The following is a 22,962-nucleotide window of genomic DNA, read 5'->3' as shown; positions in this document are numbered from 1 at the left end:
TAAATTATCATTTCAATTGAACAACTGCTATCTGTATATTAATCCTTTAATAATTGCACATGTGGTAGGCGTGCTTATGAAAGAACATGAGAGAGTCTTGTGGTGATGGAACAGTTCTGTATCCTGATGGTGGTAGTGGTAACAAGAATCTATACAAGATAAAAATGGATTGAACTTCACACACACCCACACACACACACACACACAAACACACAAAACACAAATGAGTATATATAAAGCTGGTGAAATCTGTATAAACTAAGTAGATTGCACCAACAACTTCCTGGTTTTGATATTGAATGGCAATTATGCAAAATGTTACCACTGAGGGAAACTGGGTGCATGGGACCTCTCTGTGCATCTTGTTTTACAATATCCTATAAATCTATAATTATTTCAAAATATATCTTTAAATCTCAGTATATAATTTTTTTAAAATTATACATGTGGCTCATAAAACAAATGTCATATTTTTAAAAAAGTAAAGTATATGTGGGGATCACAGAATCCACATAAAATACTGTCTGACCTATTCTTTAGTCTCTATGGAGAAATAGAGTGAAGAAATCATAATTGAAGCAAAATGACTTTGAAATCAACCAAAGCCCATATTGGTCATAATCCCTGTGTAATTTCAACATCACAACTCCCAAAGGGCAAATTTGATGACCTAACATACTTCGCTTACCCTGAAAGCAGCAGGGAAGCTGCCTTTACATGAATTGGTGAAATAAAATAAAAGAGGCAATGGTAGGTAGAAAAAAGCAATATGGAGTAAAGAACAGGGCAAATTTTCACTTCATCTTCCATTACTTTGAGCTCATCCTTAAATCTACTTATTCACAAATTAAGGAAGAGTTGTTTGGCCTCTGAATTCCTTTCTAACTCTAAAGTGCTAAGCTCTACGTGCTCATAGACATGAACACCCAGTTCATAAACATGAACATAGGTCAAAGGTCGTTGATATTTAATTTAATTGAATAGAAATAGAGAATGCTTTCAGAACTGGGCTGCTTACTGTATCTGTCCACTATAATGAAAATGAATATAACCAAAATATTCAGTCTCCAAATGACAGGTCTTTTCTAACCCTGCAACAAAGTCAAGTTCTTTAAATGTTTCCAACAAGAAAAGGTAAAGTTTAATTCACCTCTCAGAAGGCAGAGTGGTCATAGATGACAAGGTAGCAAACAACTTGCTTCTCTGTTTCCAAGAGTAAGTCCTAGCAAGCAGAAGAGCTGTTGAACCAATTGACTCCACATAGAAAGATAAAGAATTCACAGTGTTCTAAAGGATCCGGGGGACACTTTTCAAGGCACTCAACAAATACCACTGGCCCCAAACCACTTTATTCTTTGAAAGATAACTTTTAAAATCTTACTTGATTCTTCTCAGTTTCAGTTTGTATTAGCTTATTTTTTATTGCCCCCTCATGCTCATCTGCTTTAGCTTCTTGTTTCTTTAGTGCCTAGAATGAAAGAGGTGGGAAAAAAAAATTATTCCAAAATATGTACAAAACTGAAAGTCACTACTAGAATTTATTATGTATTAGGGCTGAGGAAGACATGGATATAAGTTACACAAAATCAATAAATTACAACCTGCTCATTCACTGTAACCCTAAGAACACTTCAGTGGGAACAAAATATAAACAATAAGCAATTCCTGATCATCCTAATTAATATTCACTTAATTTCCTTTTTTTCCCCATCTTTGGGAATTTTATTACATTATTTAGAGGGCCTAGATAGCTAATGGAAACAAATATTCTTTTCTACAGTTTCCCCTCTTTAATAAAATGAGGAAAAAGAACTTTAAGAAAATACACATTTCAAAAGTTAACTATAAAAGTGTTTGGTTTGTTTCTACGTTAAAACAAAATTAAACTTAAAGGGGAAAATTATACTTGGAACTGTCTTTCATAATATCTGAAATGCATTCCATTCGCTTAAAAAATATTTTTAACAATTTTAGTGTTTAGACTTAGCAAGGGGTATGTGTAAAGTCCATACGACTTGTGAAAAGCCAAGTTGCCAGAAGCTTTTCCAACAAGATCAACAGAAAACCAATTTTTAGGCAAACAGCAAAATATGTTAAAAAGTGCTTTGATGCAAGTATACTCAATCAATTTCAGCTCCCTCTGCCATAATTCCTACTCTCAAATAGAAATTGAGTAATGAGGCAGAGAAGCATCAACAAAATGAAAAATAATTTTGATTTGAGAATAACAATATTATCACACTTTTACAGTGTTTAGTATGTCCAGGCATTCTTCTTCTCCTTACATATAATAAATAAATATATTACATATATTCAAAATATACATTTACTCCTCATGATGATTCTATGAATTATTATTATTCCCAGCCCATTTTATTAAAGGGGAAACTGGAGCACAAGGAGTTGAATCATTTGCCTAACGTCACTCACCTACTTAGTGACAGAGACAGGACACAGATTATGGCTGCCTGCCTCTTAACAACTGAGTATACTGCTTCTTCATATTGATATAATAATACAAAACTTAAAGGGTAATGATGAAAACTCAATGGTTTGAAATCTGTAGAGCACATAAAGCAATGTCTGGCTCCCAGCAAATGTGCAATAAAATGCAACTATTATTATTGGTAACAATAATAGACTGGGTAACAGAGTGAGATCCTCAAAAAAAATTAAATAAAAAAAGTCAAAACTTCTATATTTAAGTTGGTTGAATAAAAGAAACTCTAATTCTCTTGGATACTTAGAAATTTGCTAAAATAATATTGTGCTACTCCTTTCTTCCTTGCTTTCCCCTTACAACATCTAATAAGTTATTTATCATATTGATTTTCCAAAATAATGTACTTTTCTATTATAGCTCTACTTGCTGCCTAAAACTGTATTTAATAGTCTCCTTTTTTCAATTTCTCCTTTTATTCTAAGTATATATAAGTTTTAAAAAATTTTTGTGAATGATAACTTAAATTCTATTGTTTTCAATAAGGAGCAAAAGTGAGATACTAAGGAACAATCCAAAGCAAATTACTACATTTCCACTATATCATCTAGAAATGCCATTAAGTTTGAACACTAGCTCTGCTTTCTATATACCATGAGTCAGTAAACAAGTAAACACAAATGCAATACTCTAGCCTAGAATACTGAATCGGTTTTTCTACATTATTTAGTTTAAAACGAAAGACAAGGAAAAGCTAACACTTAAGGCCCATTAAATATATGTTGATGCACCTGTAAACACTGAAAACACAAACAATACTCAAAGAGAGACATTTTTAAATTAACCAAATCAAAATTACAAGCCATTTCTTTAAACCTTAATAATAAACGTTAACTAATTTACTACCTTTTTTTAAGGGTGTAAGCCTGCACTGGATTTCTTTTCCATTTGACTTAAAACAAGCAACTTAGAATTATATTAAAACTGACCCAGTAAAAGCAGTTATAAAAGAAGAAAAAAAATTCACATGTCAATGAATTTCAATAATTACGTTATTTTGTTCTTGAAAGCTTGTTTGTTTCCTAAGAGCAGTTTAGCTAAAAGCTATCATGTGCCCTGCTCCAGGATTTAGATTGTCTTTTACATGTTCAAGATCACAGCAACAACACTGAGCCTTAATAGAGGATCCCCGGGGCACATTTAAATCTTTAATAACAACAATTTTTCTTCTTTCCCTTAAGTGTGTCATATCGTGTATTGTACTACTGCATTTCCTTAGAAGTAGGCGATTCTAAACTCTCATAGTTATATATAGTTTAAAAAAAAATGTAGCTTTTCCTTTCAGAGAGTAGTAAAAAGGGGAAAAGAAAAATGTTTGTAGACCTCTCACTTAACCATAAAAATCTCTACCACATTGACAACAAGCATGTTTATCAAGAGGCTCTAACAGACAACACACTCCAAGATGTAGAACAAATAGGGAATTAAAGGCCCTTTGTCTGCTTTAAATGGACCAGCAAGCTTGGTTAAGAATGATGGCATGGGAATGAAATAAAAATCACATGTTAATTCCCACACAGGCCAATGAAATTTCCGGAGAAAAATTATAAACATAACCTATCCCAACTTATCCTAATCACTCAGCAGTGCTACAATTGCACGCCTTTGGTCACAAGGGCAAGAACTTGTAGATCATTTACTGGTAAACTAACAACACTACAGAAAAACAAGTATGTGCTCATATTAAACAGTCAACATCATTTACTTGAAGGTACAAATTATCAAATCAGATTTTTTTCCAGTAACAATAAAAAATGAAGAAGTTATATCACTAAACACTAGAAAATCATTGTTCTTACTATATTTTGTAATTAAACTCTTCACATGGGTAGAAAATAAAAGCCAGTGGACAAATATTTTAAGCTTAACAGAATATAATGTGATTCCAATCCAAATTAGACCACATGAGCTATAAACTGAAGTTATATGTTGTTTATATTTATGTATATTAAAATTTTAAGGTAGCGTTAAGGACACTTTCAATCGAGCAAAAACTCCATTAACTCTAGTACTGAGTATGTATAAAACACTATCATGGAAACTTTATTTAATTAAAATTTTTTTTAAGATGGAAATCTGATGTTTATCTCAAAAATTCTTTTTGGACTTTGCCGAAACACAGGTCCAAAGGCATCAAACATTAATAAAATAATACATATATTTAAAAGGACTCTATATGCATAATACAGCAGGATTTTATTGCTCAGAACATGTACTACTCATTTATATTAACACATACTTTTTTTGTCATGTTCTTTGAATTTCTAAATTATGTTTTTCCCAAATCAAGTTAGAGATTCCTCCCCCATGAGAACTAGCTAAAGTAATGGAAAATTTTAGCCTTTAAGTTCATCCAGTTGGGGATTATCTGTGCCAACAAAAACCAAAACAAAAAAAATTAAGTTTCTTTTCAAGGCAAAAAAAAAAAAAAAAAAAAAAACAATGCATTCATATTCTAAATCCCTGAACCAATATCTAATTTAAAAATAGCTAAGTGGATATTACTTAAATTGTTCAAAGAAATTTATTTTTCAGCCATGACCAAGGAAAGGAAATTCTACAACAACTACAACTAAAAAAATAAAAAATAAAACAAACCACACACACCACACACTTTGGTAGGTGAAAAGTAGAAATGCTTGATAGAAGTCCAAAAGGAATTCAATACTGAAACTATTATGATACCACACAAACTTAAGGGATATCAAAGTAAGGAAGAAATTCAAAAATCTTGGTATGAATTGAACTGTGTGTATTTTCCAGATGGAAATGGTAAGCACATAAGTCACAAAACACAACAATTCCTCTTGTTCAAAGGGTAATATCCAATATCATGTAGTTAAGTAGGATCGATCATAAGTTAAATACTATTTCTGATAGTAATAGTAATCCTTAATAACATTCCTTAAAGATACCTGTGGTATTTAAACATAAAGCTCAAGGTTTTATTTTAAGAATGGCTTAGATTTTTTTTTCTCTCTTCTAATAAGATGTTTATTATTTCAAGAATCCCAAAAATACACAAGGGCTCTTATAGGAATTATCTTGGTGGAAGAGATGGATGCTTTTTACTGACCTATTTTCCCCAGTGAACAAACAAACTTCTTGGTTCCACTATGCCCATACCTACGGAATCTACCACTGTTTAGGGCACCCAGTGTCAACGAACCCAAACAAGGTCAAGGGTTCAGTCACGTGGACAAAATCTTTACCCTAAACCTAGCCAAGGGCCTCACAGAAGGCTAACTAGACCAGAGATTATGAATGAATCTGCAAAAATTCAATACCATGACTACAATAATAACTCAAAGATAAAACCCCTGTTGACTAGTGTCAGGATTTCATTCTTCAAATGTTGTAAACTTGCCAATCTGCAAAACAAAACCTTAATTACTTCATAAAAAAGCCAGTATGCTAAAAAGACATACAAGTCTTTTAACTTCTTTAATTCAAAAGCAACAATGGTAATGAGTATTATTCCCTAACATGCCATTGCTTTTACTGGAACAGATTATATTTTTATGCAATCTTTAACTTCATAAAAATCTTGCAAGTAAAGTTAAATGTGAGCCCAACAAGTGCACTTTCCAGGATTTCCTTCAAAATCAAAAAACAAATGCTCCTAGTAGAAGGTCTGTTTTTATCTGAGTAGTTTGCTCTCAAAAAGAGATGCATAGTTTTATTAGAAATCCACAGTAATATAATACTTCATTTGACTTTCTAAATGCAGGACCACTGAGTTAGGATTGTTGACAAATAGAAGATCATAGATAATCATGGAAATTTAATTTAGAATTTCTCAAGTTGTGTATCTTTGAACAGAAAGCTCTGTAAATATACAACATCTTTCAGTGTCCAGAGTTAGAGGATGTTATTTTATGCCTTTGGATTTAGGAGGATTTTTTTGTTTTTCACTATTTTCTAATAAAAATAAAACAGTACTAAGTCAATGAATAAGTCTATCTGTAGCAAAATGGTTTTTGTTTGTACAATATTACTATGCACTCAGTAGTTGCCCAATAAATATTAATTGATAATGATGGAAATGGGCTTTATAAACAGATGGCCTAGCATAAATTCACTGAAAACATAGACAGAAACATTCCACTCTTCAAGAAAAGCATAACATAGAAATTGAACAAGTCCTGCACACAGAAAATCTCAGTCTATTGTCAGGCAGCTGTTCAGTCAACAGGAGCAGCAGACATTTTTCATCATCATCATAGCATTAACAGCATTAAATGTCTATTTGCATATGGTGCTGCAAAAAGTGACTCACACAGATTCATGCTAGTCTTATTTGTTATAATTTACAATGACAATATTGGCAAGAACATATAAGTACACATAGCAAAGTAGAAGTGATTAAACATACTTTGAGATATAGTAATATGTGGTATGAACATAAAATATGTGTCAGGCTTAAACACAACTCACAGTAGCAATAAGAGTATTTATCTATCATATAAACTTCTACTATTCCCCAATAGAATTACAAGTGCTTTACAAGAACACTTACACATATGCTGAAATACTAAGTAGAATAAAGAAAGAAGTCAGAGGCCATAATAGAATAAGTAATGACTCTTCGAGAACCCAGAAAGTGAATATAATCCCAGTAGTTACCAGTGGGGAAAGAAGAGAGAAAAGAAGAACAAAAAAATCATATGGGGACTAGCTCATGGTTAATAGGATGGTAGGATCAAGGAACCTATAAGCAAATTTATCAACCCAGGAAGACATCCTGAAAAACACACATTTTACAAAAATACTTAAATAAGAAAGTGTAAGATAACATACATGGTAGAATTTTGGAGAAAGACCGTTAAAATGAGGAACTGAATGGAGCAGAAAGTACACTGCAAGCATTTAATAATTAATAGCCCTTAGTGTTATTTTCTTAATAAAGTAAAAAGCTTCAGAAGACATGACATGTTAATTATATAGAAATCAGATAATAAGAACTTCACGACAACTTACATTTATACATCATCTCATAAAACTGTACCCTTCAATGAATTCAAAAGCTAACAGCTGGCATGCTACTACTTCTATGATGTAGGATACATTTCTAAACTTTCAACTATTGTTTTATCATTATTCAATACTAGGCCACTGAAATAGATTATGAAACTGGAATATTCTTTAATCCAGCCAACGATTTCCCAATACTAGAAAGATAATATAGCTTGTGGAGACACTCTAAAATATCTAAGAAGCTAGCTTGCTCTGTAAATGGAAATTCAAATATCAAGTACAAGGTTGAAAGAGACCTCCTCCAAGGTCTCTTCAGAATTCTCTTCTATAGAATCTTTGGGGGGAAAAATGTCTTTCACTGAAAAAAATATTAAAAGTGTTTTAGTGTCATCTGTAAGAGGTGGAATAAGGGGGCAAGGATGGAAATCAAGAAAAAGACTAAAAAGGCGACTGAAGAGCATGATGTATCTCAGACCTGCATGTTTCAAGCTGTGTCAAATAGCATTCAAACGCCTTTGAAAACTAAATCCTATAATAGTCAATCGTTCTTCACCATCCATTTCCTTTTTATCAGCATGTTGACATTAATGGCTCTCTCACAGTCTTATAGAGAAGAGAGAACAGCGTTTATTTCATCCTTGCAAAGAAAAAAATTGTTATTTGTTACCACAAGTAACAAATACAAAGAAGAAAATAATTAGCATGATGTATGATGATAGGACGAAGAGCAATAGTTTGAATCAAAATGATAGTCAAAATTTATGTTTCAGCCATTGACTGGTAAAGTGCTTGACATGTAACAACAAGCAATGGGGCAGAATCACATTCATGAAGAATTTCCTAAAATAATGTAAAAACACAGTCTTAGCAAAAATGCCACCTCTCTCACCCAAACGTTTCCCAAGGGGCCATGTAGAGGTAATTATTTCCCCTCTGAGATATTCTATAGACTACACAAATGTGGAATAATGCCCTTACTGCATTACAATGACAGTTAATATCTCTATTTCCTCAACTAAACTAGGAGTCCCTAAAAGGTGAGACAGTATTTTAGGTATCTTTAAATCCCTAGTCCCCAGCACAGTACCTGAATGTATAGGTATTAGGTACATGATAGTATTGGCCAAATGAATATTTTACTGAATGAATAGTTACTATATAGTATGCAATATTTATTCATTCATTCCTTCAAGAAACACTTACTGGGCCCCTACTCTATGCTAAGCACTGGTCTTGGTACTGGGGATACAGCAACGAGCAAAACAGGTAAGTCCCTACCTTCATAAAGCCTGCATTCTGGTCAAGGGACAGACGACTGACAGATAACGAAAGTGTTAAGAAAACATACAACAGTGCAAGGGGCTCAGGAGTGAAGGAGTATTTTATCTATGATAGTCAATAAGGGCTTTCTGAAGTCGAGTTCTGAACATGAGGGTACAAACTGTACAATTGTTTCAGAGCTGAAAATTCTTAGCTGTGGGAACAGAAAGTGCAAATGTCCAGGAGGAGGAGGTACCTGGTATATCCATGGAAAAGCAAGACAGCCAGGATGGTTGGCCTACAGTTGGCAAGAAGAACAACGATAGAAAATTAGGAGCTAGGCGTGGTGGCTCACGCCTTTAATCCCAGCACTTTGAGAGGCCAAGGCGGGAGAAACACTTGAGGCCAGGAGTTTGAGACCAGCCTGGTCAACATGATGAAACTCCATCTCTACTTAAAATACAAAAAAAAATTAGCTGGGTGTTGTGATGCATGCCTGTATTTCCAACTACTCAGGAGGCTGAAGCAGAGAATCGCTTGAACCCAGGAGGCAGAGGCTGCAGTGAGCCAAGATTGTGCCACTGCACTCCAGCCTGGGAGACAGAAGGAGACTACATCTCAAAAAAAAAAAAAAAAAAAAAAAAGGAGGAAAGAAAGAAAATTAGGGTGAGAGGAATTCAGAAACCAGATCAGAGGGGCTCTATTTCTATACATAAACCATTGATTAGCCGGACATTGTGGCACATGCCTGTAATCCCAGATACTCGGGAGGCTGAGGCATAAGAATCACTTGAACCCGGGAGGTGGCGGCTGCAGTGAGCCAAGATCATGCCACTGCACTCTAGCCTGGGCAACAGAGTGAGACTGTCTCAAAAAAAAAGAAAAGAAACCATTGAAGGGTCTTGAAGAAAGATGTGACATTATCTGATTCTGTAAAAGATCACAAGGAGGTAAGAATGGAAGCAAGGAGGCTATGGCATTAGCCCGAGCAAGAGAGGAGATGTAGTGGTAGGAGATGAATAGTTTCCAATTTAAAAAAATATTTTTAAAATAGAGCTGACAAAATTTAATGATAGACTTGGTGTATAGAACAGGAGAAAAGGAAAGGCAAGGACATAAAGGAAATATATAAAGGTTTTAAAATATAAAACAAATTATTTTATCAAGATGGTTATCTAAATGTTTAAGAAGAAATACATGAGCTACTTATTTCAATAAACCACACAAAAAGGGTAAGATTTTGTACCTTCCAAACAAGTTCACAGGTCAGGAGGAGAAAGAACTGGAAACTGGGAGCTCCAGAGACCCAAGTTCGCCCACACTTTGTGGCTTTGAATCACAGCATCACTGTAACTTGATTCCCCATCCAAGACTAACACTGGTGTGGAAAGCTTCAGGATATCATTCTCGCATAATAAACATAAAACTGTAACTTTTTCTCATAACCATACAAGATCCATTAAATGATGAGATAATAAGGTTATAGTTCTAAATACTATCCTAATACTTGACCACAGTATGGACAAACGTATATTAGAAATAACCTTAACAGTTACTCGTTTTTTGAGCAATAAATAATTAATACCACAACTTTAATATTTTGTAAAAAGGGATTTGGGGTACTTAATAGAAATACAAATTAACTAGAAATGCAATGAGTCATGAGAGCTATAAAAAATGCTTTTCTAACAACTAAAGAAAAAAACAGGCAAAGGATATTCTATCTGTTGGATAAACTATCTGACAGAACACCAATAGAAAATAAATACAATTGGGTGGGTGGACAACAGTGTACAAAAGGAAATCACCAGCAAAAACAAGAAAATAATAATTAGGAGAAAGAGGTTTAGGTCTATATAAGATGAATATTTAGAGAAAGCATCTTTTGGAAAATGCTGCATGCACAGCTTCGAAATATTAAAAGTGGAAAAGGGAACGGGAATATATGATTCCGTGAAATAAATGCTCATATCAAATTATAACCTGTTTTACTAGATATAAATAGTTTTCTTCCATAGAGGGAAGGAGGGAAGGAGGAAGGAAGAAGGGAAAAACCTGTAACCCTGAAGAGGAAGCATGAAACTATAATACAAAGGCACAGAAACGACAGTTTTCACGATAAATACAGCAGGTGTCTTCACATAAAATACACAATGTGTCATACTTTTTAATAGTGGAGAGTAACGCCGTTTCAAATTTAAATTTTTAATAACGGATAGTTAAATAACTAGATTTTTTTCATTTCTGAGGCTAGTGCCAAGTACACTTTCAGAAAGCCCTAAGAGTTGAGAGTATACACACTGTAAATAATTGTTTTTCAGTAAACTTGGCCAACTTTAATAAACACTGCCTACTACGTCACAATTAATGGTTCAATACTGACGACTAGTGGTCAAAACATGTAGTAATTCCCTATCAAGTATTCTATGACTTGTATCTATTTATTTAAAATATTTAATGCAAATTATGTGGAAACCTAAATTAAAAGAGCTTGCCCTTACAAGCATTCAGAAAAACACACACAAAAAAGGAATTGTATCTGCAAAGTCTTTTTAAAAATTCTTTCTGTCCATTATTTGCAGTGTCTCAAAACCAAAGTCAATCAGCATTTGCTGTCAACTTACAAAGGGAACAGTTCCATGAAGTGTCAGTTTATCCACGCTCACACAGCTACATTAACACTCTTCAGAAATCCATAATTAATATTTCACAGAGGCCTACATGTACAGTGCATGTATCTGGGCATCTCCATTCTAAATTTCTTTTTCAAACTTTGTTAAACACAAAGATATCAAAAATCCAGCTGTCTTTATTAAGTTGTCAGTATGGTTTGAAAACCAGCAACCCACTGTACAAAAACGTTATTTTTATAGAGTTGAATTATGTTTAATTTAACTACGATTGAATTCTTGAAGAATGTTTGTGGAATTTTGATTATATCATTGTAACTACTATATAATTAAACTTCAAATAAGTTAAAATTGTTTAACTTTTACTTTCTGTCTTCAGGAATGAGAGCAGTAGAGTAGCACAAGGTATAAAACTCTTGGAGTGAAATTTATCAAGAATGTTATATGCAGCTGAACAATCATTTACATTTGGAAACATCAATTTCCTTAGCACCTGTTCAGTGAGCTCTGTGTGATAAACACTGTACTACATGTTGCAGAAACCAGGGTAAACGCGATGCACAAAGCCCCTCCAATGGAGTCTACATTCTTTGGCAAAGGCATATAATAGCACAAGTACACAAACAATAATTATAGTTTGTGTTAAATGCTATTTTTAAAAATAGAGTAATATGATACATGATAGTGAGCAATGGAGCTGAAGGGGCAATTTTAGAAGGGGAGGAGGAACAGGAAAGTTTTCCCTAAAGATGTGACAATTGAGCCTGAGGAATGAGAAGGGAGAAGTTATACCGAGTCAGAAGAAAAATGTTCCAGTAAGACACTGAAACGAACACAATGTAGCTGGAACATAGATATCTTAGACTAATAAGTACTGTATGTTTAAAATTTTAGAACAGCTATCAAAAGAACAGAAATATAATTTACAGCTCCAAAGCAAACAGAAAGTATCAAAATGAATATATAACATATTCCATTCCAAATAGAAATGGGAAAAAGAAACAAAAAGAGAAATTTTAAAAAATAATATGATAAAAACACTTTAAAATATTCCAATAATCACAGAAAGTATAAAATGACTAAAGTAACCATTAATTTATAAGATAAAGTTATTTTTAACTTAAGCAATAAGGTATTTTGTAAGAAACATGGAAAAATGGAAATACTAAGGAAAGATTAAAGGGGGAAAATAATATGCCATGAATAAGGTAATCTTAAGAATGTTAAAATCAAGAGGCACACCAGGTAATATTTTTTAAATAATTGACCAAGAAATAATTTAATTATACATGAGATACCACACGCACAAAACAGATAAAAGAAAACTGACACAAATCACAGGGAGAAACTGATAATCTTTATAATTATGAGAAGCTTTAGACTGATATATTTATTAAGAAAACAGAAGAACAGAACAACAAAATTCACAAATGATCTATTAAATGTATATGTGTGTATGTATGCATGTACGACATGTACAAGCACATAAAATTCTGCATCCAAAACACAGAAAAATATTTGTTTCTTACTCTGGAGTACTTACAAAAAATTGATCATAGACTTAGGTCAAAATGGAAGTTTCAACAACTTTCAAAAGAGTTAAATTAAAAACAATAAAGAATTTAAAAATAAGCATACATACATTTCTGAAAATACCAAAAGACATTCCTAAATAAGTCTTGAATTATAGAGAAAATTGTAACAAATTATAAAAGATTTTGAAAAAAAACTACCATAAAAGTATAACAAAGCATATGTTAATTTGGTTAAATTTTCATTACTTATTTTAAAAAACAGAAAAATCAATCAAGCATTCAATTTTCAAGCCTAAAAAATAAAACAGAATAATCCTTTAGATGAAGAGAAAGAAAGAGTAATGGAGTTAAGAGCAGAAGTTAATGAAGCAATAAACAAAGCTGGTCAAAAAGAAAACTAATAAAATAATACTATTTCTAGCAAGACATTAAACATGAATTACCAAATTGTCTTAATAAACAGGCTATACAAGCCAATAAACATTAAAAAAATTAGGAATCTGCTGCATCAAAAAGATAACAGGCACAAAGTTTCAACAAACATTCAAGAAATAGACAATCCCTCTCTTACACAAAACTAAACCACAAAATAGGAGAAGAAGGTTTCCACCTAATTCATTTTATGAGACTAATGTCACCATGCTTCTAAAACCAAAAACGTCAGTGCAAGGAACACTGATCTCAATCATAAACACAAATATAAAAATCCTAAGAAAAAAATAGCAAATTAATTCAGCAATGTATTAAAAAAACAAAACATTATAATCAAATAAAGTTCTCAGTAATGCAAGGAGGGCTCAATATCTATTGATGGAATCAACCATATTTAAATCAATATATTTAAATATCCAAAGTTAAGTGCACAGCAAGAATATTTGAAAAATTTCACAACCCATTCATGATTTTTAAAATAAATAAATAAATAACAACAAACATCTCTTGGCAACCTAGGAATAGAAGGCAATGTTTTTAATGTGACAAAGGTTAGCACTAAAAAGTCAGGGCAAACACCACACAACAGCATTTAACACTTAAGAATCATATAAATATGGAAGTAACACAGAATTCTTGCTATCTTTGCTTCCATTCAATACTAGACTTCAGGTTCTAACCAGTGTAATAAGATTAAAAAAAAAAAAGAGAGAGAAGAATTATAAAGAAAGAGACTAAATTGCCTTTAATTTCAAATGGTATGATTATCTATACACTAAGATAGTATGTCAGTAAAGCTATTAAGAAATTATAAGAATAAGGGCACTGAGCAAAATTGTTGGATACAAGAACCACATATAAAGCCAGTTGTACCCCTGTATACTATAAATAACCAATTAGAGATGCAATTTTTTAAAAAATCCCATTCCAAATAGAAAGAAAAGCCATAAGTACCTAAGAATAAGTCTAACAAAAGAGATCTAAGAAATTTATATAGACAGTTATAAAACATTATTGGAAAATATTAGAAAAGACCTCCTCTTTAAATTAGTCTGTACTTAATACAATCGTAATCAAAATGCCAGCATGATTTTTCATGGAATAGGACAAGAGATTTTCATTATCATTTACCAAAAGATAATAAAACCTATAATCATTAAGAAAGAGTGATATTATTATAGGGATTGACAAGCAAATCAATGGCAAAGCATGTAGAGACCAGACAGATATTGTAGGAAACTAGATATACAACAGATGTGGCATTTAAATTAGAGTGGAAATAACCAATTTTTATTCAAAAATGCTGCTGAAGCAATTGATGAGTCATATAAAAAGTGAATTAGATTCCTTCCTCTCTCCTATTAAAAAAAAAAAATCTCCGGAGGAAAGAGAGAAATCCCAAATGATCCAATATTTTTAAATGAGCAAAAGTCATACAAAGTCATGCTTACATACATGTAAGCACAAATGCAAACTGCCAAGAGATGTGTGAATAGACACTCAAATTCACTAGAGAAATGCAAATAAACATAAAAATGAGTTAACAATTTATACTCATCAGGTGGCAAAAACTTAAAGAGTTATAACCACTACTTCCGGTAAGAATGTGGGGGAAAGAGCTACACTCAATCATTGTTGGCAGAACAAGATGCAGTTTCAGAACCTCTGGAAAAACAAGATCTACCAATGGCAATAAAAGATTACATTGGAACCACGTCAGCTAGTTGGATGAATTTCCAGAAAGCGCTGGTGAAAAAAAGGAAAAAGCAAGAAGCGGAAATGTATACAAAATGTGATCTCATTTTCTAAAAACGAATACATGACCAAAAAGTGCCCATATATGCAAAGGTGTATATAGTCTATATACATCAGTCCAGGTAATTAACAACAAAAAGAAAAATATAAAGGGATACCTTCCAGGCCATCAACACTAGTTTCTTTTTTTAGGGGATAAAAGAAGTGGTTCATGATGAAAGGACAGAGTTGGAAGAGATGTAGGAAAAAATCAGCCATGTAAATAAATAAATAAGCCTGTATTGTAAGAGAATGTTTGAATATTTCACATGATCACATTTAGTTATGTTAAAAAATGCTTTTATACTAAATATTTAATAATGAAATGTTAAAAGAACTACGTGACAAATAAACCTAGTTAAACATAGGACCAAAACAGTGTATTAATATGGTCACTACTTAATGTATTAAACAAATATTTAGTAAGTGTTATCTTCAAATACTAGAAATGCAAAGTGTTCAAAATAGGTAAAATAAAAAGAGACAACATATCAAGAATCAGTAACATAAATAATCGGGGACAAAACTCTCACATAATATGTATTACCAGAAACCGGACAGTGAGAGAAAAAAAAAAAAATGCCATCTTTACAAAAGAAGAAAAATAGTCTGTGGCATTAGAGTTGGTTAAAAGAATAAAAAGTGTGGCTCAAAATAAGCCCCGATTTATACTACACACACAACTTTACCCCGTGAAGAATAAACACTGGAGTAGGAGTTTTAGGATTTTCACTTGCTACACGCATTTTCCAACGAAGTAGTACATGTGTGGTTGTCCTGTTGTGATAGTGCTTTCAGTCTCTTGGTGGTTTGAGGGCTCTGAGGCCTTGCCTGTGTTACTCTCTGCCTACCGAACCCCATGGGGCTCACACAGTCCTGCCCAAGGACTCAATTCTAGAGCTTATGTCCTAAGAATAAGAACAATAAAGTACATCCTCTGAGTTTTCCTCCTGCTTTCCAAAGGATTGTGTTTGACTTTTAAACTCTCATTTACTTATAAAATCTATTGGTCTTTCTCAAAGATTAGAGAGGCTGCTGGGATGATTAACGTGAGGGTGATTTTAATGGGCACTTAAAACATCTAACAATATCATAGGAAAGAAAAACTTAGGAATAACTGTATGCAAAATATGAATATGAATAACTCTATGCAAAAATGTAGGAGATGACTACAAAAAAAGGGGGCACTGGTTATGAAAACAAGAGGGAGGCAAAGTGAATGATCAAATGAAAGTTTTACAGTTGAACCCTGAAAAGGTAAATAAAGGTAAGTCCAAGATCTGCCAGTCTTGGAAAGGCCTCCCCGACTCCAAACAAAGTAGGGGAGTGTGGAAAGGAAGTGCAGGAAAAGGGGTAAATGAAGCCAGGTTAGAATATTTGCCTGACTAGATTCTCCCCTGCTGTGTGATACTCGAAATATCACAGAAGCCTCAAGGGAGACGCAAAAGCTATGAAGAACACATTAGAAAAATATCCTAGGTTTCATGGAAGCTTCTCCCTTAATGAGTCCAAACTAAAAACATTAATAAAGGGTACCTGAGGCTTTTCTTAGGTGGTATCTGTACTACTCAGTATCTCTGGGGTCACAATTACATTTCTGGACAAAAATGAATAGCTACTTCATCATTAGGTTTTTCAAAAAAAAAAAAGTGAAGAAAAATGTTGGAAAAAAAGTATCGATTAATGTTTCTTCATATGGCCTTATTTTATGGATGAGCTTCACATAACCCGGTTGTCCCTCAGAACAGACTAAAAGCCACTAAGCTGAGCTCCTAACTTAAACACTTAATTTATCACTTCATCTTCACCATCGTCTTTTAAGATTCCATGCCCTTGCCTATCCCACAGACTTCCCCATGAGACATCCCTTAATTTTAAGGCATCTAGATCATATGTAGGCATAGAATATTGTTGATGCAGATAAGGGAGAAACTAGTGACTTAATATGCTATAAAATGCTCGGAAGAGGGCCAGGCATAGTGGCTCACACCTGTAATCCCAGCAGGTTGGGAGGCTGAGACAAGCGGATCACTTGAGTCCAGGAGTCTGAGATCAGTCTGGGCAACATGGCGAAACCTATCTTCACAAAAAATACAAAAATTAGCTGGGTGTAATAGTGTGCCCTGTAGTTCCAGCTGCTTGGGAAGCTGAGGTAGAAGGACGACTTGAGCCTGGGAGGTTGAGACTGAGTGGGCCATGATCACACCACTGCACTCCAGTCTGGGCGAGTGTGACCCTGACTCAAAAAAAATGCTCTGAAGAGTGTGCGTGTGTGTGTGTGTGTGTGTGTCTCCAGCATTTATCTCATGTTTTTCTTTTTCCTTTTTTTTTTTTTTTTTTTTTTTTGAGACAGGGTCTCACTCTGTCACCCAGGCTGGAGTGCAGTGGTACAATTCCAGCTCCCTACAACCTCTGCCTCCCAAGTTAAAGTGATTCTCTTGCCTCAGACTCCCGGGTGGCTGGGATTACAGGTGTGCGCCACCACACTAATTTTTTTTTCTTTCTTTTCTTTTTTTTTTTTTGTATTTTTAGTAGAGACAGGATTTCACCATGTTGGACAGGCTGGTCTCAAACTCCTGGCCTCAAGTGATCTGCCCACCTTGGCTTCCCGAAGTGCTGGAATTATAGGCGTGAGCCACCATGCCCAGACATGTTTTTCATTTTAAGTAATTCCACTCAAGATGAAGAAATAACATTCAATGTATATGAAACAGCCAGTAAAAAATGAGTCGGGAATTTTCAGGATGCAAATCAGGAGTTTAAATTTTTATCTAGGATTTTATGTAAATATTGGACCTGCAAAAAAGTGGTTTTAGCTTGTGTTTACAGTCTAAATACCTCTTTCTCAACACTAGCACCCACCAAGCCTACCCCTACTCCACTAAACTAACCAATCAAAGCTAGGATACTATCAAGCACCTCATCAAAAGAATTTATAGTGAGATCATTTGCCTCAATGTTACATACTTGACTGTGTACATAGAAAAGGCTGATGGGTATAGGCTTAATAACACTTGAATTTAGGTCAGGCATGGTGGCTCCCTCCGGTAATCCCAGCACTTTGAGAGGCCAAGGCAGGCAAATCACTTGAGGTCAGGAGTTTGAGACCAGCCTGGGCAATATGGTAAAACTCCGTCTCTACCCAAAATACAACAAAAAAAAATCAGCTTGTCATGGTGACACCTGCCTGTAGTCTCAGCTACAAGGGAGGCTGAGGTGGCAGAATCTCTTGAACCCAGGAATTCAAGGCCGTAGTGAGCCGAGATCATGCCGTGGCACTCGTGGGCAATAGAGTGGCCCTGCCTCAAAAAAAAAAAAAAAAACTTGAATTGATTTAGTAAAGTTCAAAGTATCATCTACAATTTTAAAAAGATAATATTAAAAGAATATTATTGTCACAAAACTCATATAAAATACTCATCTCTCTTAAAGAAGAGACTTCTATGAGATACCAAACCAGGTTGTTTAAAATACAAGATATGAAGGTCCTTACTAAATAAAGAAAACCCTGCATTCATGTGACTTCAATAGCACATGAGTAGTTGAGGCTCAAAAAAGGAAGTGGATTCCTGAGCGTTCATGGCCCTTTTGTTCAAATCAGGATAAGAAACAGAAATGAGTGAACACTTCTTTAAAAACTCTAAAGAAAAGGAAAATGGCTTTCCCTTGATCAATTTCCAATGATTAACAACGTGCTTTTTCATTAAATGCGAAGAGGTAAAGCTCTGAGGACCTAAGGACCCATGAGATGACTAAAAAGCAGCAGGTTTTTGCCGAAATCACAGACCGCCTCCCTGTAATATACTATACCTTCAAATCTCTGCATCCTGTAATTTCAAATGAAAACTCTTAATGTCTTAAGTTTTAAATGTCATATTTTTCATCAACATTGGAAGATACATTTTAAGAAGGCAAAAGAGCACAGTGGCTAAAAGTTCAGGCCCACCTGCTCATCTATGGATTTAATTTCTCACCATAAACAGGAAAAAAAATGCATCAATTACTATTATCATATGGTATAGGAATTTCCATAAGTATTTTTAATAATCAAAAAGAAGGGAAAGTATTTCCTCTCGTTAAACATGACCTTTCCAGAACAGTCTAAGCCATTTAACATGGGAGCAGGAAAATACATCAGCTTAATCTTTCCTAGTTTCCACTACTGTTTATAATCTAAAACCACTTTGTAAAAATGTATAGGTCACTGCTTATATTAAAATGACAAAATATGAAATTAAACAGTTCTCATCAATAGTGATCTCCTATTGTATTGTCAGAGATGGAATTCCAAATCACAGCTGAAGCTTTTAGTCAAATTGACAATTACAATGCAAATACCCAGGCTCTGGTGTCTTAAGAAAAGGGGTGGGAATCAATCTTTCGCTCCCTCTTTCTTTGTAATTTTGTGCATTCTGCAAAGAGAGAAGAAAATAAGTACAGAAAATTTCTCTAATTTTCTCTTGCAGAAAAGAACAATTGTCTCTTTAGTACTATTCTTATGCTCACCAGATGTAATTTGCTTTGAGAACAAATGTATAAAAATCAAGGTTAAAAAAAAAAAAGCCTACCCACATGCTGTATCTAATTATTCAACAACATATCCTCTTCAAAGTAATTACCAACTTAAAAGATAATGAAATGGAAGGAAATGGAATTTCAGAAAACAAAAGCAGATTTTTCTATCAGCTTACATTAAATTTCAGTGTTGCAATTTTTGTTCCTAATTTTCAATTAACAGTGAAAAAAAAAACTTTTAAAAAATCTGTCGATTAATAAAGGTTAATGATCTACAAGCACACACAAGTATATTTTTAGAACTCTTAGAAAAATCATTTCATAAATGAAAATAATTTCCATTTGTTTTGAATCTTTTGGGTTTCTTGCTGTTTCTACTTTTTATATTTTATGTGTAGACCAAAGACACATTTAAAGGGAATTTCAACAAATCAATATTATAAATGATAGTCACAAAATATAACCAATATGATAAAATAAGAATCCATGAGTACACATAATAAAAAGTTCTTTCTTAGAGTAGGATTCTATAAATGTAGAACGAATCATATTAAATCACTATCTGGCACTACTTATAGTAGTAATTGTTTCAGATGAGTCAATAATAGATGCTAAAATTAGTGAGCAAAAGTACAATAGAAACAGGATATGTTGAAGTCCCAAAGAGTTATCCTATAAAATAGATAATTTTAAGAGAACAATTGTAACTTTACAGTGGATAAACCCACCCAGTAGGCAACACGATAGCCAAGTGTTCAGTTTTCACCAGTAATGTAACAAACCAACATTCTATGACTCCTAAGATGACACTATGGGAAGGACATAACTCCAATTATCTAAGTTTCAAGCCAAAAGTCCATCACCTGAATCTAGTCATGAACAAACATCAAGAAACCCAAAATGAAAGCCATTCTACAAAATAGTTTACGCCCTGAGAAGTCATCACTCATGATGACTGAAAAACCGTTCCAGATTAAAGGCAACTAAAGAGACATGACAACTAAATGCCATGTATGAACCTATATTTTATCCTGAATCAGGAAAGGACACTACTGTAGTAGCAAAATTTGAATAAAATGTATAGATTAAGCCATAGTATTTTATTGACTTCAATTTCCTAATTTTGATTGTTATACTGTAACTACAAAAGAAAACATACATATCAAATTATTTAGATGAAAAACAATTTATTTTTTAATCAGTTGACTTTAAGATTCACAGATAAGTATGTATATCATGTCTGCAAATTAAAAATGTTTCACAAAAAAATTACATATATGTGGATGTATCTAGAATAAATGATGAAACAAGTCTGGTAAAATATGAATAATAAGGGAATCTAGGTAAAGGTTGTATAGAAATTCTTTATTCTAAATTTTCAACTTTATCTATGTCTGAAATTTCACATTAAAAAGAGTACCTAAAGGGTAACTATTCTCCATTTTAAATTGGTTTGATAATAACCTAATTCAGGAGTTGTCAAACTTTTTCTATAAAGGGCCAACCTGCCAATACTTTAAACCTTGTGGGCCATATATTCTTGTGGGCTACAACTACTCAACTCTGCCACTGTGTCACAAAAGCACCAACAGACAATATATAAATGAATAGGAGTGGTTGTGCTCCAATAAAACTATTTACAGAAATAGACGATGGGCCAGATTGGACCTGTGAGCCATCATTTAATGACCCCTGGTCTAGTCTATGCCCAGAAAAATTAATCAGAATAATTATACTTTCAGTTAACATTTTCTGAGCATATGACAGACAGTATGTTAAGAGCTTTACTGGCATTAATTCATTTATCCTTGCACTATTCTAATTAGGTCAATAGTATTATTATTTCCATTTTCCACAGACAAAACTAGCACCTAGAGAAGTTAAGAAACTTGCCCAACTAATGTCACATGGACAGCAAGTATGAAACCAGGGAAGTCTGATTCTACACACTGAACTACAACCAATATGTGATATTAATACTTCTCAGATGGGTTGAATTATACTGTCACATGCAATAACCATTTTAACATGGCTAAATAAATATCCAAATTCAAGATTTACATTCCATGAAAGTGCTTTTCACAAACCTCCTGTAGCTGCAGGGACATGAGTCCCAGTTGATCCTGGCGTCTTTCCACCAGCTCCCTTTCTGTGCGCATCTCTCTCTCTAGTTCCTGAAGCCGCCGCTCCACCCGATCTGAAACCTTAATAAGAATTCAGAGAAACAGCAGCATTACAGAGCTAGCAAGCAAAACAGACTAAATTGAGAAGATAGTTTTATAGCAGATACACTACTGCTTGAAGCATTTAAGACTGTTTTGCTTGCAAAGCCCTGTCTAATGACACTAAAATGAAATAGCTGGCCAAAAAACTTATTGAAAGTTAGAAAAGAAAGTCATCATTGATCTCCAAATGATCTACATCTGGATCCCAATAACTGGCTCAAATTTTTTGAGGTATGAGATAATATTCAGTAGATCAGAGTTAAAAGCAATACACTAGAAAAGAGTGCCCTCTGGTGAGGTAGAATGAAAATACCAATTATGCTAAAAATTGCATTTGTTGGCCAATTAATGATAAATTGTTCGATCTAATTAGTTCTTTTCTACTTTTATTATCCATGAGAATGACCTGCCTATGAAGGTACTGATGTTTATTTGTAGTGAATAATTAAGAGGGCTTTACATTAGCTTGTCAATCTTTTCTACTGTGATCTGCTAAAAATAAAACAAGCTATAAAAGATCAAAAACTAAAGTCAAACTGAAAATGTTTAATTGGGACTCTCTAAAATAAACATGAAAGAATTTTTCTCTCTGACACAAAATTTTCCTTACTAAAAGTTGCATAAATTCAAACACATCTCATGTATTTCATTATACAGCCCACTAAATAAAATTTACACTATTGACAATGTCTATATTTCGTACAGAAGGACAAAGAAGACATTTGTATTCATATAAGAGAAGCAATAAACACAGCTCTGTTATAAGAAATCTTTTGTCACCAATTATTTATACGAGAAAGAATCAAGAAAAGTCCTGACAAGGAACCTTATTGGGGTCATGTAAATGTTCTAAACTGAATTAGGGAGGTGGCTGGATAACTCAGTAAATGTACGAAAGAAAAAAGTTATTAAATTGTACACTTAAAGCATTAATTTTATGGTGCATTATAGCTCAATCAAGTTTTTAAAAAATAAATAGATAAACATAAGTTTACTTAGGTGAGCAAAAGTTTAGTTTACTTTTGAACAACAGGGATTTTAACTGCAAAGATCTACTTATAAGTGGATTTTCTTCTGCCACTACCACTGCTGAG

The 22,962-nt window shown here is 33.5% G+C and overlaps 1 protein-coding gene across 7 annotated transcripts in view; it reads right to left on the bottom strand.

The window, feature by feature from the left end:
* CEP128 (centrosomal protein 128) overlaps window positions 1-22,962 on the bottom strand; it is a 445,924-nt gene that overhangs the window by 344,655 nt on the left and 78,307 nt on the right. For all 7 annotated transcript variants that reach the window (XM_050798934.1, XM_050798932.1, XM_050798937.1 and 4 more), the window contains 2 exons: window positions 21,731-21,847; window positions 1,382-1,468 (listed from right to left, as the gene is read on the bottom strand). In XM_050798934.1, the coding sequence (XP_050654891.1) occupies window positions 1,382-1,468; window positions 21,731-21,847 (204 nt within the window). The remainder of the gene's footprint in view (window positions 1-1,381; window positions 1,469-21,730; window positions 21,848-22,962) is intronic.

The sequence above is a fragment of the Macaca thibetana genome, chromosome 7 (assembly GCF_024542745.1).
Source record: "Macaca thibetana thibetana isolate TM-01 chromosome 7, ASM2454274v1, whole genome shotgun sequence".
NCBI classification, from domain to species: Eukaryota; Metazoa; Chordata; class Mammalia; order Primates; family Cercopithecidae; genus Macaca; species Macaca thibetana.
This window is presented reverse-complemented; position numbering and strand designations above follow the sequence as displayed.